The sequence below is a fragment of the Phycodurus eques genome, chromosome 5, assembly GCF_024500275.1.
Source record: "Phycodurus eques isolate BA_2022a chromosome 5, UOR_Pequ_1.1, whole genome shotgun sequence".
Taxonomy (NCBI): domain Eukaryota; kingdom Metazoa; phylum Chordata; class Actinopteri; order Syngnathiformes; family Syngnathidae; genus Phycodurus; species Phycodurus eques.
In genome coordinates this window covers 21,632,939-21,659,295 of record NC_084529.1, presented here as the reverse complement: position 1 = coordinate 21,659,295, position 26,357 = coordinate 21,632,939, and the positions used below count along the sequence as shown (strand labels likewise).

The following is a 26,357-nucleotide window of genomic DNA, read 5'->3' as shown; positions in this document are numbered from 1 at the left end:
TTCGGAAAGGCTCAGGGTTGGGTTGGGAAAAATAATAGCCCATCTGTCCTAAACAAGTTGCACGTTTTCTTCTTGGATTGTGTTTAAATCCATTGAGTGTTGGTGCCGTTTTTAATGTTCATCTCTCAGCAGTCACCCAATAAGATTTTTCAAAGTGATGCATAAAGCATAATAATTTACCTCGCAGAGAAAACCGAAATATTCAGCCACACGGCGACTGCACTTGAAGGTGAGTCCGTCAGTTATTAGGAAAATGTGTGAATACCATTTTCCCAAAATGCCATGCAACTGGCGGAGAGTAGTCACCGGGATGCCTTCTTACCTTAAAGTCCATCTTGCTGAGGAGGGCCGCCTCGATGCTCTTGGCTGAGAGTGAAGAGAAAAGAGTGGAGAGGGAAGGATTCATCAGTGAATGTTTCCCTCAGCCGAAGACCTCAAACCTGTCAGTCCAAGACCTCCAGGTAGCAAGACCACAACGTCCACTTCCTGAATCAACACATTGCTGATGTCTTCTTCCTTTGCAGGAACTGTGCAAACAACTCCACAAAAAGATTGATGTCACCGATGAAGCTCGTTATGATATAGCGGTGAAGGTGGGCAAAAATGAAAAAGAGGTAAAGTATGTTTGAGCTGGAAGAATCCCTTCGAACATTTGAAATGTGCCTGCTATCTGTGGCTAACCACCAGTCAACCATTTGTCAAAGTTTAAAAGGCTTTGGCAGCAACAAACAATTCTTTTAATAATCGATTCGTCTGTTGATTATTTTTTTGAATCAATTGATGAATTGTTAAATAAAAAAAATCCCATCCCTTTATTCAAAGATAGGACAGTGCAGAAAATGCACACAAATATAATTTGATTATGATTACGTTACTGGTTTGGTCCTTAAAATGTCAGAAAATAGGCAAGCAATGTTAATCTTTCTTTTCCAATGTAAGAACAGATGCTTGAAAATGTCTTATTTTTATGTAACACAAAGATAATGAGTCTGCGTTCATGGAGGACTACGGAAATCTGAGGATACTGACTGTCGAGAGGCTGAAATTCCAAGGGTTTGGACAATTTTAAGTTAAAAAAAAATCTCTAAATTATTGATCGATTATCAGAATAGTTGACGATTGATTTGATAATCAATTAGTCATCGGTTCATTGATTTATTATTTCACCTCTACTTAGCTTTACAAGTACCACCATCAGGTCCATCTTGAAAATATCGTCGCGTAATAGGCCTAACTATTAATCCAAATCAAAGCAGTCTTTATTCCAAAGTAATTTATTGCTGGCCACTGAAACATTATGCACAGTTTGAACATTAACACTTTGCCCCCCAAAAAAACCCTGCACTTAAATAATGATTCAATAAAAATGTATTGCACATTTGTTAAATAGAAACTGTACCTAAATAAGTGTTTGAATTCAAGCAGTTCTCAAAGATGAAATGTAAATGTAATGTCCTTAAAAGTTAACTACAATTGAGCTGTACTCAACAAATGTCGCGTACTGGATTTAAAAAAAAAAGCTACAGTAATGTTATGCAAATATGCACAGTTTGAACATTTAATTCAGTGATTGTTTGTATACCACTTAAGGGACACTGCGTACCACTAGCAAGCAATCTTGCTCATCTTTTTCATAGCATCTTTATGTCAATTGACAAACCTTGCGTATTCAATTTGGAATTAGCTGGTTAGTAATTCATTCAGGCATTAAGCTACAACACACTGAGTTCGACTTGTGTTTGATGAAATTTCAAGTCACTCTGACTTGTAAACTGAGGGTTTTGACCTGTCGTACGTCATAACTTTCAATTCTTATAACAATGCTACAATCTCATGAAATTGTATGGTCCAAAGCAATTTTTGCTTTTGATTTTGAGCTTGACCTATATAATAAGTTTCAAGACAATCAGCCTTATTGGGGCGAATCTGATCCCATTCAGTTTAAATAGGAATTTCTTGTGCATTTTGGAAAACTGCTTCACCACTGTTATGTGAAACCTTAGTAAGAGGAATATCAAAGCTAGTGCAATAGAGGCGCAGCTCTTTCTATTTTATTTTTGGCCTATAAAGCAGACACACAGGGACCATTATTGATGTTAAATTTCTGTGGTTATTTGTACAAAGTGCACCGCAGTACATAGGCAATAACATGCTAAATTGTCCAAAGGAAAAGCTATACACAATTTGCAATTTGAAAGCGGCTATACCCATTTATAAATCACACGCGAGTATTTATGGTAGCCCAGGTGCGTAATAAAAAAGGACCACCCAACACAAATGGGCAGTTTCCCACACAGCTAATTTAAAAGCAGCAGCTTACGTACAAATTCACACTATTGTGTGACCCACTTAGATGCCTATCATCTTGGCCTAAGCTTACGCGCTAACATTTTGCAGATTGCATTTTCCAGATTTCATCACATCACATCCCACTCTTTAGTACACACAAGTGAAATGATGATCTTGTCTCAATGTTCTCACTATTTTACTTAGTGTGAAATCTGGGTCTGTTTAATTGAACACAAGGCCGATATACAGTACTTACAGGTTGCCAAGACTTTGTTATATGAATGGCAACAGGTGGATACAAAGGTTTATTGTACCTTCTGCCATCTAACGGAAGAGCATTTAATTGTTCTGCCTGTAACTACACATTGTTGGAAAAGATAGATGAACACAAATATATTTGTAATTAATAAATCATAATTTTCAATACAATTAAGTGAAATTGGATCATTTCCTGCAGCTCCCTTGATGATCTCTAATTGCACACTAGTGTACCATGGCAGCCTGGTTGGAAATCACTTTGTTAGATACATGCATGTGCCTTTGAGAGGCAGGGCCTGGTGGGGTGGCGTGTGACGTCGGCGAGTGGCGTGTGTCTGGGCGTGAACTGTGCCAAACAGAAGCTCCTGCGTGAGTGTTCTGAAATGGGTTTTTATTGTTCGCCCGACGTCAACAAACAGCTAAAAACTGCATTTTGACGACTGTGGCTCTCTTTTCCCACATGCAAAGGCATTAGAGTTAAGTACAGTGTGCCCCCCCCCCCCCCCAGCTCCCCAAAAGATTTTTATTTCTTATCGATGCCACAAGATTTAATCGATAAACAAAGCTCCTCCTCTCACTTCAACATAGTCCCTTGGCACAAAGATGCCACAAGATGGTGCCAAATATTGCTTTGGCACGGGCACAAAAATAGTGACTAAGGGAATACGAAGAAAAGGTAAAAAAAATAAAAATGAAAAATAAAAAGATATCCACTACTGTGTCAATTTGCAAATGTCGAACCATGAATATATACATTTCTGCAATATAGCTTGGATTTCTGCGACTGATAGGTAGATACATTACACCCTGTATACTCACTGGAGTAGTCTGCACTATTTGCATATCTGTTGTTGACCAATACTGGCCACTCATGCCAGAGTAGCATCTGCCCCACTTGCACACTGACTGCGGAGTATCTGCAACATTTGGACAATCAACATTGTCCCAGATTATTGCGCTACTCGTCACTTTAAACTGAATACACTCCTTGAAGTCTCGGTGCCCTTTGCACAATGGTCATTGCACCGGACTATTGCTATATTAGTCATTCAAACTGCTCTAAGTGCTAGAGGACTCTGCATCGTTTTGCACAATTGTCCAAAAAAATTTAATAAATAAAAAATAATAAGAATTGTACCGGCATTACCAGATAACTAGCAGCCCTTTATTGCTCAGTGACTGTTTTTGTCAATGTCTTTATGTCTCAAAAGTGTTCTCTGTCAATTGACTGTCTCTTGTCATACTAGAGCGGCTCCAACTACCGGAGACAAATGCATTGTGTGTTTTTTGGACATACTTGGCAAAATAAAGATGATTCTGATTCTGCTTCTGATTCTGAAGTAATCACTTGTGTTGTTTGCCACAGATAGCATCACTGAGACAGAAGATTGTCGAGCTGAAGGGCATCAAGCGGCCCAGCTTAAAGAGGGTGAAGAAAAGTACAGATGACGTGCTGGGCGCCTACACGGACCCCTCCAAACTCATGAAGCCAGATTTCAAGGTCAACCTTAAGACAGTGAAGAAAGAGGATGAAAAAGTAAGGTTAAAACGTAATTATCGGTATACGGAAACAACACGACAGCATCTAACTATGTGTATGGGCTCCAGCGGGAAGAAGTGACTGACTGGCGTAAGAATGTGGAGGCCATGTCTGGCATGGAGGGCAGGAAGAAGCTCTTCGACGCCGGGCAATAACCAAACTCGTCATCATAGCTTGTGAGTCAGTTTGAATGAATAACTTGAACTGGTTCTCAAACATTTTACACCAAGTACCACCATCATTACAAACATTAAAATGTAGTAGCATCGTCGGTGTTCATCAAGGTTTTATGCCTGAAAAGATTTATTATTTTTGTAGGCCACTGTAATATTATGCACAGTTTAAACATTAACATTGCACTGAAATACAGAAAAATTTTAAAAACTGTACTTAAATATTGATTCAATTAAAATGTATTGCATGTCAGTTAAATACAAATTTTATCTAAATTTTGTTTAAGCAACGGATATTTTAACACAAACAGTGCAGTAACACATATATCCAGACAATTTAAGAATACTTAGTCACATATTCTTTATCCTTTGCGAAAAACGACGTCGCTTACAGTAGTTGTGAAACTCTTCTTTGTTTGCGTCTGCATGCCTGTATTATACGGCCGCCCAGTGGCCAAGTCAATTAATCATGATGCACAAACTGCTGAATTCTTTAAGTTCGATTTAATTATGTTATTACAATATGTTTTTATGAAGTACAATATTATAGCGTGCTATTTTCCTTCTTAAAAAACACATAGAACACAATCTTACTTACTTTTTATTTTACATTTTTTTTTGCAGGTTTGGGGCATTATTTTTATCGGACAAGTGGCTGTGCTTCTTACCAGTTTGGACAACACTGATTAAACATATTACAGCCACTTTTGTGCTTAGTTTCTTTTGTCTGTATTGCCTGGTACAGTTTTTAATGTCCTAACTTCGAAATCACCAAACGACTAGATCTTTATAATATGAACAGTGGAAGAGGCATGAATAATGGGTGACCTAGCATCCTGATTTGCTTGCTGTCCTGGCACAAGAGTTCTATTTTAGTTGACCACTCACAGACCAGACAAGAGGTTCTTGAATGTGACCTGAGGCTCCTCCTGTCACTTCGAGACGGACGCTGCACAGCTTCATTTGTACACACAAGAAAGGTATGATAAGTTTTCTTCATTGTGAGAGCCGAGTCATCGCAGCTCCTCTGTTTTCAACCGAGCCATTTGTGCAATTTATTAGAATTGATGCATGTTGGAATGTCTTGAATAACTACAACAAATATTAGATGCAACGTCACTTTTTACTCGACAGAGTTTGAAGTCTATCCAGCTATTCAAATGCAAATGTAGATTTTTACAAAAAAAATAAAATAAAAAAATACAACTGAACTGTCCTCAGGCAGTGATTCTTTGGAGTCCACTTTGAGAATCACTGACTTGTGTAATTAATGCTTTAGGCCAGGGGTGTCAAACTCATTTTTGTCGCAGGCCACACTGTAGTTATGGCTTCTCTCGGAGGGCCGTTATGACTGTGAACCCATATAAAATACTGTCTCTTTGTAACATTGATGGATAACTCGTTTTAAAATCAGAAGCCAATAAAAAATGACTATTATTATTAAAAACTATTATTACATTTATTCCAAAAAGGTGATTGTAACATAAAATGCTTGCAATATCTCAACATTATACAAGTAAAAACACCAATTTTGGTATTTTCACAAGAAACATGAAGTCGACACACATGATTTGTTTTGGCGGGCCACATAAAATGATGTTGCGGGCTGGATCTGGCCCCCGGGACAGCAGTTTGTCACCTGTGCTTTAGGCTAACGACTTGTTTAAATAAGCAGATGAGACCACCAAGCAGCAATCTGTCATTGGTTTTGATTCCTGTAATCAAAAGAGTCATATAATGTGCATGTCTTTTTCAATCCAAACTATTTGTTTTTCACAGAAAAAAAGGCTTCCAACATGTCAGAGGCGTGAGTTATGACTCTTTTTTGCTACATTAACATTTGTGTTTTTAATTACTGTTCAAATTCTAACTTGGTTTTCATTCGCTCCTAAATGTCCACCAAAGACTGGTAAGATATTCTTTTTGTATGACATGTTAACTGTTTTGCATTTATGCAGCATTTTATGCAAATGTTGAATTTCTGTGCAGAGAAAATCCAAGATTTCTGCATCTCGCAGACTGACCTTGAAGGTATTTTTTTGTCCTTATGGCGCATTGGATCAATAATGACTCACTGCAAACACACAAAAAAAAAAAACATGCTCATGACCGCTTTCTTTTTGTTTCCAATTCAGACCAAGCTGCTAAAGGTGGCAACTGTGATGTTGGAGAAGGAAAAGGAAGCAAAGCGCCAGGAGAGAGAGACTGCTTTGAATGAGAGAGTTCCTCCGCTGCAGCTGTCTGGGCTGTCAGTGCAGGACCTTCAGGTACGTGCGTGCGGTGTCTCGCATGTACATTATGTTCCGCTCTAACAGCGTGCTGTTCTGAATGTTCCACACGCCTCTGCCAAGCACACACGATGTTCATAGCAAGGGATGCCGGCTGCTGTTGCCATGTCTGCTGCACATATTCAATTTCATATTTAATACTGACACCTTTCAAGATTGCCCTTCAGTCTGTTTTTTAAGGGTTGTATTTTTTGTTTTTACTTCTTATCACTCCTTTTAGGACAGTCAGTCGTGGTGTTACAGATGGCATATTATCTGCTGTTATTACAGTGTATATTGTTGTTTATTTTTTAAATGTTATTTTAATACATTATTGGTACCACTTTATAATATAAAAAATGGTGTATAAATTGGTTATTGATTCAACTGGTAACATATGTAAAGTAGTCAATTAGATAAAAGAACAGCAAGTGACCTCGTGCTTGCCAAATAGTGATCCCACACAAACTACAATTTTTAAAATAATTTCAATTTTTTCAAGCATTACCATTTTTCCGTGCATATTCATGATTCGCTACACTGTTTTTAAGTTCTAGCCAAAGCCCTGTCTAATATAAAAGTGCTGCTTTGGCGCCATCTTGGAGCCAAGAAACTATAAGTTTACATGAGCAGAGGAGCTTCATTTAGACCTTTAATTGTGTTATGTTTAATTGACTTATTTTCTATTTATAATGTATTTTATGTACCACATTTTGTTTTAGCTGCAGTGGTTTGGGATGACAATTTTATATGGGACAGTTTAGAACAATAATACTTTATCTAGATTTTTTTTTTATGACACACTTGGAATGCATGTGAACAAGTGAACATGAAGACAATGTCCGCTGGGATATGTTGAGGTTACCTATGCATTTCTTGTTTTTTGCAACCTCTGAAGGTTCTTGGGTCTCTCGTAGGCTCTGTGCAAAGAACTGCACCATAAAATTGACGTGGTCGACGAAGAGCGCTACGACATCAACTCCAAGGTTACCAAGACTTATGCAGAGGTTTGGACATTCATCTATATTCGTTGTCATTTTAAGGGTGGCCATAATTTAAGAATTTGGTTGACTTAATCATTTGCCAATGGTTTCCTTCAGCTTGAGAATCTGTCCGCCAAGATCATTGAGCTTAAGGGTAAAATGAAGCGACCCGCTCTTAAAAGGGTGAAGATTTCGGCTGACGCCATGTTGGGAGCTCTGCTGGGCGCCAAGGTCAAGGAGTCAGTGGACTTTAAGGCCAACCTCAAGACCGTCAAGAAGGAAGATGAGAAGGTAAGATCCATTTCATTTCATTTCATTTCAGCGCTCCAATGACATCAAATTATGACACCATTTGTTGATTTGAGGATTTTCCTCTCATGAACAGAAGGAGGAAGTGACCGACTGGCGTAAGAATGTGGAGGCCATGTCTGGTATGGAGGGCAGAATGAAGCTGTTTAATGCCGGCCAGTAGATTCAAAATGAGTGAGATGGACAACTAGGAAGCCCACAGTGTGAATATCATTGTGTGTTGCTACAGCTCAACGGTAACGTGGTGTCGCATATCTGTTATTGTAGAACGTGAAGAAGTGTGCAGTATTTTCTTGTGGTGTCGAGAAACAACGCGATGATGATGACAATAAAAAAAGGTATGATCAAAACATTGAAACTGACCTTTGATGTTCAAAATATAGTACGTAATTATTTGACAGCAATCATTCAACAAATTGTAGATTTTTACACATAAAGCTGATTAATGCTATCAAGCTATCTTTGCCTTTTTTATGTAGAGTTAATTAAATTAATTGAGTAGAATTTTATACAAAATGCCTATTTAATTGGAATGAAAGACAAGTATCTGTGGGTTACTTGATTTGTAATGAATGTGTCCTAACCAAAACTACTTTAAAAATGATGTCACAATATGAAAATTCGAGGCCAAATTGAGTGTTTTTATGTAGCATGTATGGCATGTTGGAGTAGTTTTACTTCATTTTTTTAAATTTTTATTTATGTTGTACTATTTATTACACTTGACAAAAATGTCACAATTTCACTAAAAACATTATCGGTACTTTTAATAATGATTTTATGATAAAACTTTGAGTCTAGGACGAAAACATCAATGTGTCCTAACCCGAACTGCTTTAAAATTATGGCAAGATATAATTTTCCAGGCCAAATTTAATGTTGTATGTCTGTTATGTTGGAGGAGTTATACTTTTGTTTAATTTTGCTTCATTATATCTGTTATATATATAATAAAATTTAACACTTATATGACTTTTAAAACATTTTATTACTTAAAATACCATCTGTACTCTCAATTTGGGTTTTATTATGGCAATTGTTTGAGCCTGAAAATACTTAATGTGTCCTAACCAAAAGTGCATTAAATTATGGTAATATATAGAATTTTCCAGGCCAAATGTAGTGTCTTCATATAGCATGCCTGCCATGTTTGAGTAGTTTTATTGTATTTCAGTTTAATTTTTCTTTATCAAGCAGTGACAAACCAATTTTCAAAACCTCTACAACTGCAAAAAAAAATGTAAACTAAAATATTGTTTGTACTTAACAAGGGTTTTATGATGGCAACAGTTTAAGCATGGAACCACTACTGCTTTAAAATTGCATTATAATATTAATGTTATATTTACATACTGTATATTACAAAGCTTCACAGCCACTAAAAGTAGATGCTCCTGAAGTCATGCTGGTGGAGGTTAAGGTGTGTATGGAGTTTCAGTTGTATATCTGACATACTCTAAGCGCATACTCTACTATTCTCGTTTAATGTAGTCCGCTACCGATGTTTTTTATGTGGGGGCGCAGTCAGAGCCAAGGCCCTTTGACTGACTGCATATTTGACTCCCATGCAACAAAAAAAACAACGACACATACTGATACAGGGTCAGTTAACCAACCGTCAACCACTGACTGACACCTCTCCTTGTTCTTTAAGATGTGATAAGTCTTGGTTTTACTGTCAAATGATGGTGTTCAGCACTGTACTGTAGTTCTTCACTGCAGCCTCTTGGTGGGAGCATGGGCTTTCATTTAAACCACCAAATATACTGTAAGCACACCATGTGTTTTTTGCTCTTATGTTCAATGAACAGAACAGCAGTGATTCTCAAAGTTGTGGTATGCGAGAGAGACAACGCCTGAGTTCAGTTCAGTTGTACTTAACTTTGAGGCTCAATTGTTTGCATTTAATTTTTAAGAAGTGTTTCTTTTGGTTTAGGTTTATTTAGGTACAATTTTTATTTGACTTTTATGTGCAATATATTTCATTTGAATTGTTATTTAAGTACATTTTTTACTGCATTTTCCTATATTTATGCGTAGTGCTCATGTTCAAACTGTGCAAAGTTACAGTGGCCTAACAATACTAGTGAATATACTTTTTAGGAATAAAACCTCTGCCTCGTTTTTGATGAACACTTCAGCCCACTATGCTACTATATTTTAGTGACGGTCATATCATGGTGGTACTTGGAAAGCTATGACGAGCGTCAATTATTTGTGGTCAGGCTCGGTCCCTATCCCCCGCAAATAGCGGGGGTCCACTGTATGCACAATATTTCATATATGTAAAAAGTGTACTGTACATGAAAAGTGCAATATGTACTGTAAAGTGGGCCCCCGCTATTTGCAAGGGATAGGGGCTGACCCGGAATTGCAAAATCAGCGAATAATTCACGCTCATTATTATTGCCATGACTTTTTTTCAACTATTTTTTTCTTGAAAATAAAACAAAAAACAAAACAAAAGCCAAAAAAGTCAGGATCAGGTCAAAAAAAAAGAGAAAGATCTACATCTGCGATACCTGCTTCCAATCGGGATTCATTTGGGCAAATAGTTCTTTAAAGTACGAGCCCTTGAATCTTCTGAAAATGTCTGCTTCAAACCAATATTTCTGACTTCCTGGACAATTTCATCCATGGGTCCCCGAGGGTTTTCCATGTGTCCAGGTATGATAGACCTGTCCACCAATTTTATTTTATTTTTTCCTAACTTTCCAGGGCGCTGAGTGACTTTTGGGTGGTCGTGTTTCAGTCTCCAGCTATATGTACATTTTCACCAGAATACACACTCTACACTTGGTTATGTCTGTATGTTATACCTATGGTATCAATCAAACTATCGACCCAATCCATCTATAATATCAATGGTATCTCTCTATGAATCAATGTTATACATTTTATCGGTGGGTTCTATCTATGCTAACAATGCATCAACGGCATCCAGTATAGTCAATGTGTAGGGTATGTCGATGAGATCCGTTAATCTATTAAGCAATCGATCTATAAATCTGTGGTATCAATTTGATCTACTGTTGGCATCAATGGTATCTATCCATTGGTATCTTTATGTATCCATGGCATCAATGGGATCCATCTGTGATATCAATGGTATCTCACTATGGCATTAATGCTATCTACAACATCTATTGATTTGTATCAATGATATCGACTGTATCTATGGCATCAATGTATCAGTGGAACAGTGGTAGCTCTCTATAGCACAGGTGTCAAACTCAAGGCCCGGGGGCCAAATCTGGCCTGCCAAGTCACTTCATGTGGCCCAGCAAAAGCAAATCATCTGTGTCAGCTTCCTTCCAGCTTATTGCTCAAATTCTCATACAATAATAACAATAAATAGTAGCGTTGAGACATTGCAAGCATTTTCTGTTTATGGTAACTTGAACAATAGTTGAATAAACTATTATCCTTGACTTCTGATTTCAAAACTAGGTATCCATCAATTTGTTGTGTGTATGTAATAATGAGGTGACTAACCATTTATATGGTTTCACAGTCAACGGCCGTCTGAGGGAAACCTTGACTACAATGTGGCCCGCAACAAAAATGAGTTTGACACACCTGCTCTATGGTATAATGCTGAATGGTGAAGCCCCCCAAAAGGTAATTAATTCGTCGGAAGAATAGTAATAAACACCAATTCCAAGAAGGCCTTCGCCCTGCCTCGGGATCGGGCCTGAACTATCACAAGGCTTTATTCATTCCAGCAGTACCTACAAAATGCCACGAGGTGCCAGTATCGCTCTGTAAATGCCTTCTTGTTTCCTCAACATTACAGGTGTCTTCAAAATGTGAGCAGTTTTACTTTACCCTAGTTTTATTATACCGCAGTTAATTGATTTATTTACACTTGCATGACAGTTATGATTATTCAAATGTTACATTCCCTGTACAGTTAATAATAATTTTATGACAGTTTTGAGCCTGAAAATGAATTAATTCACTTTACATTATTTCCCATGGGATCATTTGTTAAAACACACAGATAGCAATCGAGCAACTTGAGAATGATTCATTCATTTCAACCCCAGCATGTGTCACTGGACCTCCTATCAGCCCATAAGGAGGCCCAAAAGAAAGTCTCACAGGTGGACATTTTCACACCTCATACAAGACGCCGGGCAAGAATGGTGAGGACAGAGTGTCTATTTTGGAGAGCCACTCACAAGGGCGCTGGAATCTATATATCCAGCCTCTTTGTGCCCTTCTCATCTCAGAAAAAGCAGCCTGGCGAGAAATTTTGTCGCATATTGTGTAAGGTAAGAAGAAAATGCTATTTTGTGACGTTTGTAGAATATGTGCGATATCAACCATCTTTGTCTGATCTTGACCAGGTATTGTCTTATTTTAATAAATGCTGTTTCAATGCGTAGTTTGACCTTTAAACATAGTCATACTTTGTCTACAAAATGAGATGTTTATTTTCCTTTCTCTCCTGACAGAGGGAGACACAAGAAGAGCTGTCACTATGTCTGAGGCGTGAGTACATTTCAGCTTCATTGTAACATGACTCACATTTGAACTGTGAATGTTTAAATAAGTATCATTAACACAATTTTGCCTCTACTCTCTCACTATGAATCAATGTCACCTTCTGCTTACATGCTCAGGCCTTCGGTAAGTAAAATTTAGTATCAAAAAATAATTTGCATCATCAAAAATGCAAAATCTGAAATTATGGTGATAGAGTAAGATAATAGGTAATATTACAAACAACAAATATGATCAATTGTCTTTATTGTTCCAAAATTAATTACTGTAGCTGTGTAATTTAAATGACATGCTCTCAACTTGACAGAAGTTCAAAACTCTCATTGGCTCACTTGGTTATTGTTTTCCTCACACTAACTTAAATTATGAATCTAAAGTGTTGTATATTGAAAATTTGCTGCCCCCAAAAAATCTGAATATATTCGCCATTTCGTTTTCCAGAAACCAAAAATCTCTGCATCTCGCAGACTATATTTGAAGGTATGCCACCTTTTCTTCCTATATGAATTTACTCAAGTTATGTCATTGCTGGCTGGGGTGTCATCTTTGTACAAAATTCTGTGCAATCAGACCAAAATGATGAAGAAGGCCATGGTGATGCTGGAGAATGACAAGCAAGTAAGACGAGACGAACGGGAGAGAACCCTGACTGAGAAAGTTCCGGAACTCCAGATGTCCAACCTGTCTACACAGGAACTGCAGGTGTGTTGTCAACATTAAAAACAATGATCTAACCGTACTGTATATAACATATATAGCAAAGCAAATGTATTTCTGTAGCGCATTTCATACGCAAGGTAACTCAATGTGCTTTACATGATTAAAAGCATTTAAAAACAAAGACAAAAAACAGCTTAGAAACATTTAAAACAAACAGAGAAAAAAAGTACAATTGAAACAGTGTACAGTGCAAGAAATATCATTTGAAAGTGAAAATGCTCAAAAAAGCATGAGACAAATAGTTTTTAACCTGGACTTAAAAACTTCACACTTGGGGCTGACGTCACTTCTGTTGGCAACTTATTTCATTTGTGTGCAGCATGATAGCTAAATGCTGCTTCACCATGTTTGCTTTGGACTCTGTGCTCCACTATTTGATCTGAGTCTCAGAGCCCTACTGGGTTTATATCCCATGAGCAATTCTTTCATGTATTCAGGACCTAAACCATTTAGTGATTTATAGACCAGTAGCAGAACTTTAAAATATATTCTAAAGATGACTGGGAGGCAGTGTAAAGACTTTAGAACTGGCGTAATATGCTCTGACCTCTTTGTTCTGGTCAGAACCCGAGCTGCAACGTTCTGAATGAGTTGCAGCTGTTTAATGCTCTTTCTGGGGAGTCCAGTCAGAAGACCATTACAATAGTCAAGTCTACTTGAGATAAAAGCATGGATGAGCTTCTCCTGGTCTAATTGTTAATGTAAGCCTTCATTCTGGATATGTTCTTCAGATGGAAGAAGGCAGTTTTAGTAATTGATTTGATATGACTGTTGAAAGTCAGGTCAGAATCTATCAGTACACCAAGGTTTTGGACTTGGTCTTTGGTTTTTAAAGAGAGTGACTCCAGGTATTTACTAACAGCAATCCTCTTTTCTTTATTCCCAAAAACAATTATCTCAGTTTTGTTGTGGTTTAATTGAAGAACATTTTGCCTCATCCAGTTATTTATCTGTTTTAGACAGTGACACAACACCTCAATTGAACTGTAGTCATCTGGAGACACTGCTATATATAACTGTGTCATCTGCATAGCTATAATAGTCAAAATTAAACTTCTGAAGAATTTGACCCAAGGGTAGCATATACAGGCTGAACAGGAGGGCTCCAAGAACTGACCCTTGAGGGACCCCATAGGTCATTGACATTTGATGAGATTAAACACTTCCAATATAGTACTTTAACGTTTATGTCTACAGAATCTTTGCAAAGAGCTACACCAGAAGATTGATGTCGTTGATGAGGATCGTTATGACATTGCTTTAAAGGTGGCCAAAAATGATATAGAGGTATGTGTTCTAGTTTTATTTTCAATGGTATCTGCCTATGGTATCAATGGTACAAACCAATCGAAGGCCATTCTGGCACGTTTGTTGTCAGCACTCTTAATAGTTGCAATTTATAGCAGATTTCCCGCAATTTCTTGTGATTTTAATTCTCAAATTGGAGACTCCTCGATCCAATTTATAAAAAGTAAAGCCTTGACAATACACCACACAGTTAAATATTTAACCACAGAGTTGTAACTCACAAACTGATCAGTATGTGTGTGTACCCGATTATTTCTGAAATATGAACATTATGACAAGTAAGCAACTGTCTTTTCTTGTGGTGGTATGAATGGAAAAAAATAGTTGCGGGACCTGTATCAGAAGATCTACGAGCTGAAGGGCAAAATGAAGAGGCCGAACCTGAAGAGGGTGAGGGTGTCTGCAGACGCCATGTTGGGAGCGCTGCTGGGTGCCAAAGTCAAAGAGTCTGTGGACTTCAAGGCTAACCTCAAGACTGTGAAGAAAGAGGAGGAGAAGGTGAGAGATTGTCTTTGCCATTTCGATTTTATAAGCATACTGATTTCTAACATCTGAATCGATGTTCAGAATATGAAAGCACAGGGGGGGAAAAAATTAGCATGTGTGTACTGACTATGCTTACTGTATAGGTGTACTCGAGATGACCAATAGGGCACACCACACACATAAAGATGTCTCTCGTAGTATTAAGTCGGACCTCAGAGGGCCATTGACTGTGAATCCATATAAATGTTTAGTCCCCTCATTATTACATACAAATTGATGGATACCTAGTTTTGAAATCAGAAGTCAAGGATAATAGTTTGTTCAACTGTTGTTCAAGTTACCATAAACAGAAAATGCTTGCAATGTCTCAACGCTATTTATTGTTATTATTTTATGAGAATTTGAGCAATAATCATGGAAGTTGACACAGATGATTTGCTTTCGCGGGCCACATGAAATGACTTGGCGGACCAGATTTGCCCCCAAGTCCTTGAGTTTGACACTTGTGCTTTAGCATATTGTGACTTAAAGTGAGCTCCGATTGAAATGACAAATACATTTCATTTTACAACTACTGACCTCTACTACTGAAATTCAGTGGTATATATTTATAATTTATTCCTATAAATTAAAAAAATATTTTTTTTTAGACCTTAATTCGATACACTATCGCCGCTATGTTTTAGTGTGTGCAAAGCATTCTGGGATTGATGACTCTGACCACTTGCGAACAACTTATCGTCAGCGAAAAGAGCTAAAAGTGCCATACTGCACTGCTTTTGGATACAATTTCCAATCAGGACGGAATGCAAAAATGGAGGTAAGCATTCATAGCTTTCCCAAAGAGAGAAAGTTGAGGAAACGGTGGGAGGATGCGATCAGAAGAGTTGAGCTGCCGAAAGATCTCGTCACTTCAGCCCAGATTTTTTATTTTTATTTTTTCCTCACAAGGAGACTAAACGGCCGTGTGTGACAAGCAGAAGCCGAGCAGAAAGACATGAAAGACAAGGAGTCGCTGGCCACGTACCTCGATCAGCCCACTTTAGCAGGAGCTACAAATACACCACTGAATATGACCAACTATAGAGTTTCTTCACACCCGTCATATTCATCCTCATTGCTTGTGTCTTCCTCACTCTCCTTTCCCTGATCACACTCTGGCTCAAACTGAAATGGTTGAACAGCGTTCATCGCTGTCACGGGCTGCTACTGTGGCTACTGCTAAAAACTCCAGGCGTCGGGCACATCCTCATTTGACGTCACTACCCAGAATGCACTGCGACGAAAAAACAATGGCGGCCTATGTTGAAATTACGATTTGTAAAAATATATAAATCTGGAAAAGATGATCAAAAGTTGTATCTTATTGTTATATTACTCAAGTCGAAAGAGATCATATATACCAAACATGTCATTGCAATCGGAGTTCACTTTAAGTAAAAGTGTAATGTCCTCCAAATAATTACTTGAGCAAGAGTAAGTAGTGATAGAGAGAAAAAAAACTGAAGTGGAGTTCTTGTAGGCTGAAATGTCATCATTTTTAGGCATACACATAGTGCATGGTATAGCTTTTCATTTTCTTGGTCTGTAAGGTAAACAGTGTTGGGCCTCTTCTGACTGCGAGTCACACACTGTTGTTTCTGCCATGCGTCATGCAAATTTGACACTTTAAAAGTTTGAAAACTTTACTTCTGTGTGGGGCAGCGGAGACTATGGGCTCTATTTCCGTAGACTTGCACCGGAGTACAAGTGGTGGTTTTCGTGCAAGTGCAAGGCTTGCTGGCCTCTTTTCAGACATCCCACATCACAGGACAATCGCTCAGGATAATCTCTTAGAGATAGCCGACAATCAGGCCACTGCTGATTTAGATCGGAAAGGAGGGTAAAATGCTCAAATTTAGCCCGATTATCTATATGTGTGGACACCGTTTGAGACGGTCAAAATGAATGAAAACTGAAAAAGAAAATGTTTGCCCCACATTTACATTAATTATGAACACACAATATCCGAATATCATACAAATTCGATTATTTTATCGACCCCACAGAAAGAGGAAGTGACAGACTGGCGTAAGAACGTGGACGCCATGGGTACGGGTATGGAGGGCAGAATGAAACTGTTCAATGCCGGCCAGTAGACGTCGGTCTCGTCATCTTTGGGAAGACATTTGCCATCAGACTTGGATGAAGCCAATGGGCCGAGTGACTGTCGCTCACTTTTTGAAAAACACTTTTACTAATCGGGCAAACCTGTGGAGGAAAATAGTGAAAACATCATCTGTATTATCATTCTCAAGAAGAAGAATGTCATAACAATGTAAGGGTGACATCTGAATCTTATGACATTTGAATCTTAAATGTGTATTTTTTAATAGCAGTGAGTACAGAATATCATGTTAAATACAAACGTGCACTTCATGCAATATCTAAGTCCTGATGATGTAATCATAAATGGTGAATAATTGTGTCATGCTTGTTTTTGTTAAGTTGTGTTTTGAATTGTAACCTAAGAAATGTTGGGAAAAAAATCCATTACTGTCACTAATGTAAATATTAAGGGACATTTGAGCCAATGAGAACTAGAGTGAGTTAACTAAAAAAAAATAATTATTATTAAGTGCAAAAAACAATTCAGAAAAGGGATATCTTTCAGATGAATACTGGTTTTAAATCAAGATTTAGTTGCAATTTTACATATGTGGACAGTCCATTATTGCAGTTTTCCCCCATTTCTTTTACAAAAATAAATCTAAAAAAAAATTAATCAGGTGCAACCTGTGGGAAAGAATATAAAATTGACTGGAATTTGTAAATATTGATAAAGAGAAAAATGCAAGACTGCCTGGTGGCGTCGTAGCCCCCTTTAAAGGGACAGATTGGGAAACAACACCATCATCGGGTTTGTGAAAGGTATTTTCTCACAAGTATGAATAAAATGTTTGGCTGGGTTGTCTTTGAGTAATTTTGCAAAACATAATGGCTAACCCTGCTAGTAAACGACAGCACACCATTCATATCACCGTCGAAGGAGCACATCTGTGCCATTAATCCGAGCAACAGAAAAGTCAGTTATTTTGCCAGTCCTTTAGTGATCATGTTAACTACGTCTGAATTTCCATCACTTCTATTTTTGAATCAACTTGGTGAAAATCCATCCATCCATTTTCTGAGCCGCTTCTCCTCACTAGGGTTGCAGACGTGCTGGAGCCTATCCCAGCTGTCATCGGGCAGGAGGCGGGGTACACACTGAACTGGTTGCCAGCCAGTCGCAGGGCACATAGAAACAAACAACACACTCACAGTCATGCCTACGGGCAATTTAGAGTCTCCAATTAATGCATGTTTTTGGGATGTGGGAGGAAACCGGAGTGCCCGGAGAAAACCTGTGAGGCTGACGCTCTAACCAGTCGTCCAATGTGCCGCCCTTGGTGAAAATGTATATTTAATTTTTTTTTTAAATCCTTCCCCGAGATCGGGAAGGAGTAAAGAAAGTTCCGCCCCCACAGATGCCAGAACCGCAAACACAGGGTCAAGAAGAGAAGAGCCCCACTCCATGCATGTCTTTTCACCATGCAAATCAGTCTAAAGTGTGAGAAAACAAAAAGACTTAACAATAAAGTATTTTACTTTTAAATGTTGAATCTGCTTGCCATACAACAGCAGGCAGTGGAATAAGTAACAGGCTTATTTTGAAAGTGTATGGAGTAGAATGTACAGAGATATCTATAAAGATACCTGTTTTCAAATGCAGGGAGTAAAATACGAAAATCAGACCAAAAAAATTTCAAAGTACAGATACCTGAAAAATCTACTTAAAGGCCCTGTCAAGTGAAAATAAAATGTCTTATAAATTTGACACACAACAGAGATTATTGCTAAATTTAAAAAAAGTTCAATAAAAAGACAAAAATAAAACGACAAAAATGACTAAAATGAGGCTCCACAGTCATGAAAACAGAGCCCACTTCCAGGCTGTGGAATGCTGTGGACGTGACCATCTGAATGCGGTGTGAAACACGCCACACTCTTTTTTCAGCTGTCAATCAAATAGGTTCTAACAGTATGTGCTCAAAAATTCTGTATTGTAGTCAGCTACATGCTTTATAATGTGTGCCACTGAGTTAAATAAACAGTTAAGTTTACAACTTAACTTTACAACAACACAGAGCGAGGCGCTGATGTATGAGATGACCCCACCGCTGGGCGAGTTAGCTTGCTAGCTTGTGGGCTATCGAACGTAAATAAACAGTTTCTCTGAAGCGTCTCTCTCGTGTGGATCGACCCACGATGCATGGAGCGAGGCTATGGAGTATCGGATGGACCCAACGCCAGTCAACAAGCCCGCTAGCAGCTACTGTATGTGGAATGCTGTAATGGAAGACATGGGCCAAATTATTATTACTAACGCTCAATTGCGAGTACTTACATAGTGGGGGGAGGACCTACTAATGCCAGAAAGCCCAAGTATACTTGGGCTTGTTTTTAGCCCCGCCCAAAAATCCTGACAAATGGAGATGGTGAAAAGCTATTTAACGCTATAGCACAACAATTTGTTACTACATTGTTCTTAGTCATTGCAGATGTTTTCAGCACTTATTCTGAAACAGAACAACACGTAAATTACGAAGTACAGTATTTTTATTTTGTTACTTCACGCCACTGTTTTACTTTAATAATGCCAACGGTTAAACTTAAATGAAAAAAAAAAACACTAGCAAAATATAACCTTGAAAACCAGGAAGTTAGTTCGACAAAAAAAGTCTTAAATGAGGTTTGCCAGCTATTTCTATTTAAAAAAAAAAAAAAAAAAAAACTTTCTGTTGTTGGCGCCGTCCTCCTCATCTCCCTCTGTGGCGAATTACTGGGCGTTATTCTCCTCCAAATATGGGCATGACGTTGCCGATGCTTGGGTGCTCCGCTATTCGGATTGGACAGGCAAGCTGTCGATCATGCGGACGCTTTCATGGCCGGGCTAAATATTATCAACATCGTCGCTGCTACCTTCCCACCGCATTTAAAAGCCACATAGGGTAAGCCGACTTGCACACAAAACTGGTACATGATATTTATGTGTAAACGCTTCCGACTGGCTGCTTGTTATGCTGCTTCGACGCTGGGGTGCCTAATATCGGGGTGCTAGCAGCTATGTTTGTCGTGGTAAATAAAGTGTCTGATAACTACACTAATCCGATCATGGAGCAACACGTCAAATAACTTCTTCGATGCATGTTAGGACATGCGTGATTACTGGGGAAGCTTGCTTCATTGCCTCATATAGTAATGCTAATAATAGTACAGTAATACTGTAAGTTCCAGTCTCAGTCTCCTGAGATCAACCTTAACCTTTATTAAGATTGCACAAAAATTTTGTTTGGCTTGCAAATTATCGGAATTTTAAATTTTTATTTTAAAGCCTTCCACCAGATATAAAAAGAAATTAACAGATTATGACTAGTTAGAAATGGGCAACCTTGCTGTTTGGGCTATAACAATGAGGCATAGTAAATGGAAAAATATCATTCCTTAACTTGAAGGTCATAGGAACAAATAAACTAATATTGAAATAAATTTGTTCGCATTGGGGCAGCACAGTGAACAAGTGGTTGGCACATGAAATTTGGGGATCGAATCTCAGGTTTGCATGTTCTCGCCTTGCTTGTGTGGGTTTCCTCCCGGTACTCTGGCTTCCAGCCACATAACAAAAACATGCATGTTGGGTTCATTAAAGACTACTATGTCCATAGGTGTGAATGGTTGTTTTCTATATATGCCTTGCGATTGGCCGGTGACCAGAACAGGGTGTACCCTGCCTCACCGGCAAGTCGCAAGGATTTTATAGATAAACAAGTATTCACACCTCACATTAGCTCACATCCAGAAATTAAGATACATGTGGCCCCTTAACTACAATGAGTTTGACACCCCTTATTTAGACCCATCAAAGAACCTAACATGCATGTTTTTGGAATATGGCAGGAAGTTGGAGAAGGTGGAAACCCATATAGGCACAGGGAGAACAGGCAAATTACATACAGAAACGCCTGAACCGAGAAAACCCCTTGTTAACCAGCAGTTCACCGTGTTGCTTTCCAGTTGTGTTCATTTATTATTTATAACTAGCGTCCTCATTTGAACTTGATGTGTATGTTCAGGATTGTGGTGCTGCTGATATCGATGTACAAACTCTTTCTGCTGAGGCATGGGGAGGGGGCGTGGAACCGCGAGAACCGTTTCTGCAGCTGGGTGGACCAGAAGCTGAGCGAGGACGGTGTGAAAGAGGCCCGGGATTGTGGCCGGCTCCTGAAGGAGCTGGGCTACAAGTTCGACATAGCGTTCACCTCCATCCTCAGTCGCTCCATCCAGACGGCCTGGCTGGTCCTGGAGGCGATGGGGCAGGAGTGGGTCCCCGTGGTGAAGTCGTGGAGGCTCAACGAGCGTCACTACGGAGCCCTGATTGGCTTGAACCGGGCAGAAATGGCCGCCCAACACGGGGAGGAGAAGGTGAAGCTGTGGCGGAGGAGCTACGACGTCACGCCGCCTGCCATAGATGAATCGCACCCGTACTTCAGCGAAATCTACACCGATCGCAGATACAGCACGTGCGACGTAGAGAAGGAAAAGCTTCCTCGGGCCGAGAGCCTGAAGGAGGTGTTGGACAGACTGCTGCCATATTGGGAAAGCACTGTAATCCCCGAGATTCGCCAAGGCAGGACGGTGCTGATTGCGGCTCATGGAAACAGCTGCAGGGCCCTGCTAAAACACCTGGAAGGTACACAGCACTTCTGACGCAAAATACTGGGAGGAGTAGAAATAACTTCAGCAGTGCCTTGAGATATGAGTTTAATTTGTTCTGTGACCACATTCGTAACTCAAAACACTCATATCATCTTTCTCCATTGAAATAAATAGAAATGCCAATAATCTGATCGTCTTCCCAAAACACAATAAAAAATGTTGTAGTGTGTTTTGTAATACTGGAACTAGCACTCCATAGTATTGTCCTTTATAAAAACATACAGTAATGCCATAATTACATACAATGTAAAGAATTAAACAGTTTTTTGCCACATTTTGTTCTTCAATTCAGTGGATATTGTGCTGCTCCCTCTGGTGTGGGCACCTTGGCCACCGAAGAGCAGTATAATACAGACGTAGAGACACACACGAAGAAGAGTTTCACAACTGACACAGTAAGCTGCAGCAATATTAGTTATTTTTCACAAGGGATAAAGAATATATGTTTGTCAGTATTGTTATATTGTCTGCCTACATGTGTTGTTCCATTGTTCGTGTACAAATATCCATTGCTTACAGGGTTATATCCACAGCTTGACGTTAATGCCTGCCCCCATAGGGCTCCGCCAGTCACCTGACCTGGAAGCCAGTGCTTTGATTTGTTTTACCAAATGCAGAGGTTTGTTGCGTATGAGGTCTATTATTCAACAACAAGACTGTGGCTAGTGAAATGCTGAGTGGCTAGTAACTCTGGGAAACCACTAGCCACAGTGGCTGGTGAGCAACAAAGTTCATGTCAAGCCCATCTGATATCACTGCAACACTGAAGTTATTCGTTAGCCTGTCAATGGCTTTTTAATATTTTGTTTTGTTTATTAGTAAACCTCAACTAGGTGTGGCAATAAACCGCTTGAAGCCTCTTTTTAAAAAAAAAAAAATAATTGTTCAACTTTTGTTTGTTGTTAAGCGAGTTGATTTTATTGCGACCAGGAAAAATCGTCCGAACAGTGCCTTGTATCTTGAAAAAGTCACCACTCGGTTTACTTGTATCTCAAAGCGCCACTGTCAATTAATCTAGCTTGGGCAATGTGATTTATCAAACCTGAGACAATATTGTGGTGACTGATTTTGTGTCATTAAGTACCGCATCTAAAAGGCAGGTTCAAAACCGGCACCGAACCCCAATCTGGCGGAGTGGATGAACACACAATAGCGCCCGCCATTTTCTATCGTGGTAAATGAGGCCTTCAGCGTTTATCTTCGTGTCATTTATTCATTCATTGATTCATTGAGCAGCAGCTCCCACATGATTGTGCTCGTCAAGTGTCGCATTGTGCCAGAAATGGAAGCTTGAACCTGCTCCAAAAGGCCACTTATCTTAGGTTACATTGAACATCCACATTGACCTTTGATAATACTGTACTTGCAGGCCATAGGCCACTCACTTACTTTACATTTACTGAGGGTTCCTCAGTTTATGAAGTACAGTGAAACCTTGACTTTTGAGTTTTCATTTGTTCCGTGACCAAGCTCGTAACTCAAGTTGTGGCTTGCAGCAGCTCCTTGCAAGTGTTCTCATTTTGTATTTGACTGTTTGGCGGGCTCAGAAGGAGCAGCACAATTTAGCAGGGTTTCACTACTTGGTAAACTAAATACATTTCTGACATTGTCAATCAAAACTGAGCATTAGGATGGTCGTTACAGTTATAAAGGCAGAATATTAGATAGGCTTTACATGATCAGGATTTTGGAGAAACCGATAACTGATCACCGATCCAATCACAAGATGGAGCAATGTGTCTATTTAAATGACTTTATATACTTGTGTACTGTATACTGAGTATTCTCTAGCATTTTAGACAAAAGGTAAAACATCGATGACCTCTAGGGGGCATTCAAGTTTAAAGTTCAGTCAGGTCAAACAAACATTACTTGAGACAGAAATAATGGGTGCTAAATTACTATAATTAAATAACTTTATTGCAATTAAATTACTTTAACAAATACTGTTAATGACATGCCAACTCTAACTTTCTCACTATCCCACTATCTCACTACAGTATATGGACGGGTGTTGTCCAGAGTTTGCGTCCGTTTGGCTGTGCGTTTCTTTTTCCATGCTGCGTTGCTTGAACGCGGCATACTCCTCCTTTGGTATATTCTTTAGGTGCCTGATCAAATTTGTTGTGTTGAAGCATTTAGATGACGTTCCGCCGCGAGGCACTTCAGTTTTGCACAGATTACAAATGATTTACGTGTTGTCTGTCTGAGATGCCGCAAAAAAGTCCCACACCGCTAAAAATATTTTCACCGGCAAGATTGCAAAAAAACTTTATTGGACGTCAGATAGTTACAGTACTATGTCACAAGACGTGTAACAAGGCTAAAACTAAACTAGCTTTGGGATTCATACGCGACGTGGAGTAAATGTCTTTAGCGGTCATTGATTGGATCCGCGAATTATGACATCAAAGCCGATCAGCATAAAATTCTAATTATCAGCCAATACCGATCAAGCCGATCAGATCGGTGTGAAGTCAAATATTAGGTACAGCTTCATATTTATTATGTCATTCACTTGTGCAGGTAATGAACTGAACCATTATTGTCTATTCGGCGGGAAACTGCCCTTAAGTCTAGTTTGGCTCGCTTCAACATTCCTGTTGATATGATCCCAACAGGGATTTCGGATGACGATATCGCCAGCGTGACTTTGCCGACGGGAATTCCCGTGCTGCTGGAGCTGGATGCGCAGCTGAAGCCCGTGAAGGCTCGCCAGCTACTGGGAGATCAGCAGAAAATCCAGGCAGCCATTAAGAAGGTGGAGGATCAGGGAAAAGCCAAGGCGTCAACTTGATCTGGACATAAGACATTCTTAAAGTAACGTTATCCTTAGCGGGTACAGGATAACTCATTGTTGATATGAGAATGAAACAAAATCCTGATGGCTACTTAAAATAAATTGAAAGAGAGGAGGAAGTCTTAATGTGAAGTTAATGTGTATCTGACCTACCACTGTGGGGAGGGAGTTGTCAGTTCATATTGTCTCCAAATTGACCACCCTGATGTGGCTTGTTTACTAAATAATGTATTCATTCTAGCTAAAATGCGGTGCTTCAGTTTTAAAACGCGTCAACTTGTTTTATGTTACATGATTTTGTTTTATTCCTTGTGTGTTGGCATCAGTGTTAAGGTTGTGTCAATCTACCATCTACAGACACCTCCCTTTTGCTACCCCCCACCCCCGAGGAAAAAACAAAGGTGATATCACAGCTGAGTAAATAAATGCCCTCGGCGAGGAAACCTGTTTTGCATTACAAAATACTGTATGAATTATTACCACATAGACTGCGACTCACTTGCACTGCATAGTCGGGAATTATTTTTCGACGTCCAAGCAAGAATCCTGGTTGATTTGAAATGATTTCACGGGACATCCTTCAAACGTTTCAGGAATTGAAGATTCCTTTTTCAAAGATACCCTATCCCAAATGTTTGAGGTATTCAATGGTTGTATTGTTACGGTATTCAAAACATTGTTTTGGTGCACTTATTCGATTTATGTACTGTTATAAAATGCTAAAAGGCACTCCCGAGTCAGCAAGTACTACGTCTTCCAACAGCACTATCTTGTCATTGAATGTAAAGGAATCTGCTGCTATTTTGCTCGACTTAGTATTACTTTTTACTGCCCTCCTGTTTCGTATGCACTGGTAAAGCGATAGATAACCTGTGGGGATTTAGTAGCAAATGATTCAAAATGCTAGGCACTGTTGTACATATACTGTTGTTTTTCAACAAAATGAGTATACACTGCAGAAAATAATCCAATTCTCTGTAGCATGTTGTCTTAATGTTCAAAATTGCATTATATTCCCATGGAAAAAGGCTGAAAAAGTAGGAATCACTGTTGTGTTTGTCACTCATCTAAAGTGAATTTGTTTTTTTGTGAAGCAAATAAAGACGTTACATGGAGAAAAAAAACTTGCTTGTTTCAGTCATACTTTGGTTTTAAGGAAGCTATGAGCCAAGATAAGATTTAAACCACATTTTACATCCATGTCAGCATAAAACAAGTACGTCTCAATAAATTGCAATAGTTATGAAAACTCAATTTATTTCAGTCGATCAATTATTTTAAAAAGTGAAATGAGTGAAATATTGTATTTTGTATAATTTAGATGATTTTACCCCAAAATTACACTCCAAATTTAACATCTGAAAAAATTTGAATTTTAAGAAAAACATGGAATTCTTTTTAATATAGAAATTAGGTAGGACTCAGGCTTGTGAATAATCTTTCCTAACTGAAAATATCAGAGCGACCGCTCCAATATTATGGATTTCATGGATATGAAGCTTTTTCTGTATAGTGAGCGCCTCTGGAGAGGAAAAGGCTTAACGTCCATAAAATCTTATGACTCAGGTGGCAAATGTACTCATACTCAAGCAGAAGTACAAACACTTGACGGAGATGCACTGTATACGTAATCATATGATTACAAACAGGGATATCGGATGAGGATATCGCCGGCGTGACTGCTGGAGCTGGACGCGCGGTTGAAGCCTGAGAAAGCTCGCCATTAAGAAGGTGGAGGACCAGGGAAAAGCCAAGGCGTCAACTTGTACTGGATGTAAGACTTTCTTAAAGTAACATTTGCCTTAGCTCTGTAGAGGAAGAGTTTGTATAAGAATAAAACAAATACTAAATACAAATTCAAAGAAAGGAGAAAGTCATAATGTGAGGTATGTGTCTGACCTACCACTGTGTAGAGAAAAC

The 26,357-nt window shown here is 38.9% G+C and overlaps 5 protein-coding genes across 10 annotated transcripts in view; 4 read left to right on the top strand and 1 right to left on the bottom strand.

The window, feature by feature from the left end:
- Positions 1-19,279, bottom strand: part of LOC133403275 (interleukin-17 receptor A) — a 35,521-nt gene extending 16,242 nt beyond the window's left edge. The window contains exons 1-2 of one of the 2 annotated variants that reach the window (XM_061678046.1): positions 19,269-19,279; positions 14,738-14,831 (exon numbers count right to left, since the gene is read on the bottom strand). The gene's annotated coding sequence lies outside the window, so the exon portion shown is untranslated. Of the gene's footprint in view, positions 1-14,737; positions 14,832-15,869; positions 16,058-19,268 lie in introns of those variants that run through there. The other variant, XM_061678045.1, reaches the window with a different exon arrangement.
- LOC133403278 (troponin I, slow skeletal muscle-like) lies at positions 38-6,186 on the top strand. 2 transcript variants are annotated; one of them, XM_061678055.1, is made up of 7 exons: positions 38-229; positions 330-461; positions 525-593; positions 3,914-4,084; positions 4,156-4,263; positions 4,885-5,240; positions 6,040-6,186. In XM_061678055.1, the coding sequence occupies exons 2-5, from the start codon at positions 357-359 to the stop codon at positions 4,240-4,242; spliced, it is 432 nt and encodes a 143-aa protein (XP_061534039.1). In that variant the 5' UTR covers positions 38-229; positions 330-356; the 3' UTR covers positions 4,243-4,263; positions 4,885-5,240; positions 6,040-6,186. The 2 variants fall into 2 exon arrangements, with proteins under 2 accessions (XP_061534039.1, XP_061534038.1); XM_061678054.1 differs by having other exon boundaries at positions 525-614.
- On the top strand, positions 6,205-12,316 carry tnni4b.2 (troponin I4b, tandem duplicate 2). Of its 4 annotated transcripts, none has more exons than XM_061678053.1 (7): positions 6,205-6,291; positions 6,396-6,527; positions 7,445-7,534; positions 7,628-7,801; positions 7,896-7,993; positions 8,087-8,157; positions 11,334-12,308. In XM_061678053.1, exons 2-5 carry the CDS (start codon positions 6,423-6,425, stop codon positions 7,980-7,982), a joined length of 456 nt encoding a protein of 151 aa, XP_061534037.1. In that variant the 5' UTR covers positions 6,205-6,291; positions 6,396-6,422; the 3' UTR covers positions 7,983-7,993; positions 8,087-8,157; positions 11,334-12,308. The 4 variants fall into 4 exon arrangements, with proteins under 4 accessions (XP_061534037.1, XP_061534035.1, XP_061534036.1 ...); XM_061678051.1 differs by having other exon boundaries at positions 6,208-6,291; positions 7,896-8,157; positions 11,334-12,096; positions 12,280-12,316; XM_061678052.1 differs by having other exon boundaries at positions 6,208-6,291; positions 7,896-8,157; positions 11,334-11,440; positions 11,548-12,308.
- Positions 12,417-17,291, top strand: LOC133403276 (troponin I, slow skeletal muscle-like). The gene is made up of 5 exons (XM_061678048.1): positions 12,417-12,808; positions 12,899-13,030; positions 14,246-14,335; positions 14,681-14,854; positions 16,891-17,291. The coding sequence occupies exons 2-5, from the start codon at positions 12,905-12,907 to the stop codon at positions 16,978-16,980; spliced, it is 480 nt and encodes a 159-aa protein (XP_061534032.1). The 5' UTR covers positions 12,417-12,808; positions 12,899-12,904; the 3' UTR covers positions 16,981-17,291.
- Positions 19,280-19,794: 515 nt separating the features above from the next.
- bpgm (2,3-bisphosphoglycerate mutase) lies at positions 19,795-25,547 on the top strand. The gene is made up of 3 exons (XM_061676663.1): positions 19,795-19,872; positions 20,995-21,611; positions 24,259-25,547. Exons 2-3 carry the CDS (start codon positions 21,017-21,019, stop codon positions 24,432-24,434), a joined length of 771 nt encoding a protein of 256 aa, XP_061532647.1. The 5' UTR covers positions 19,795-19,872; positions 20,995-21,016; the 3' UTR covers positions 24,435-25,547.
- The last annotated feature ends 810 nt before the right edge of the window (positions 25,548-26,357 follow it).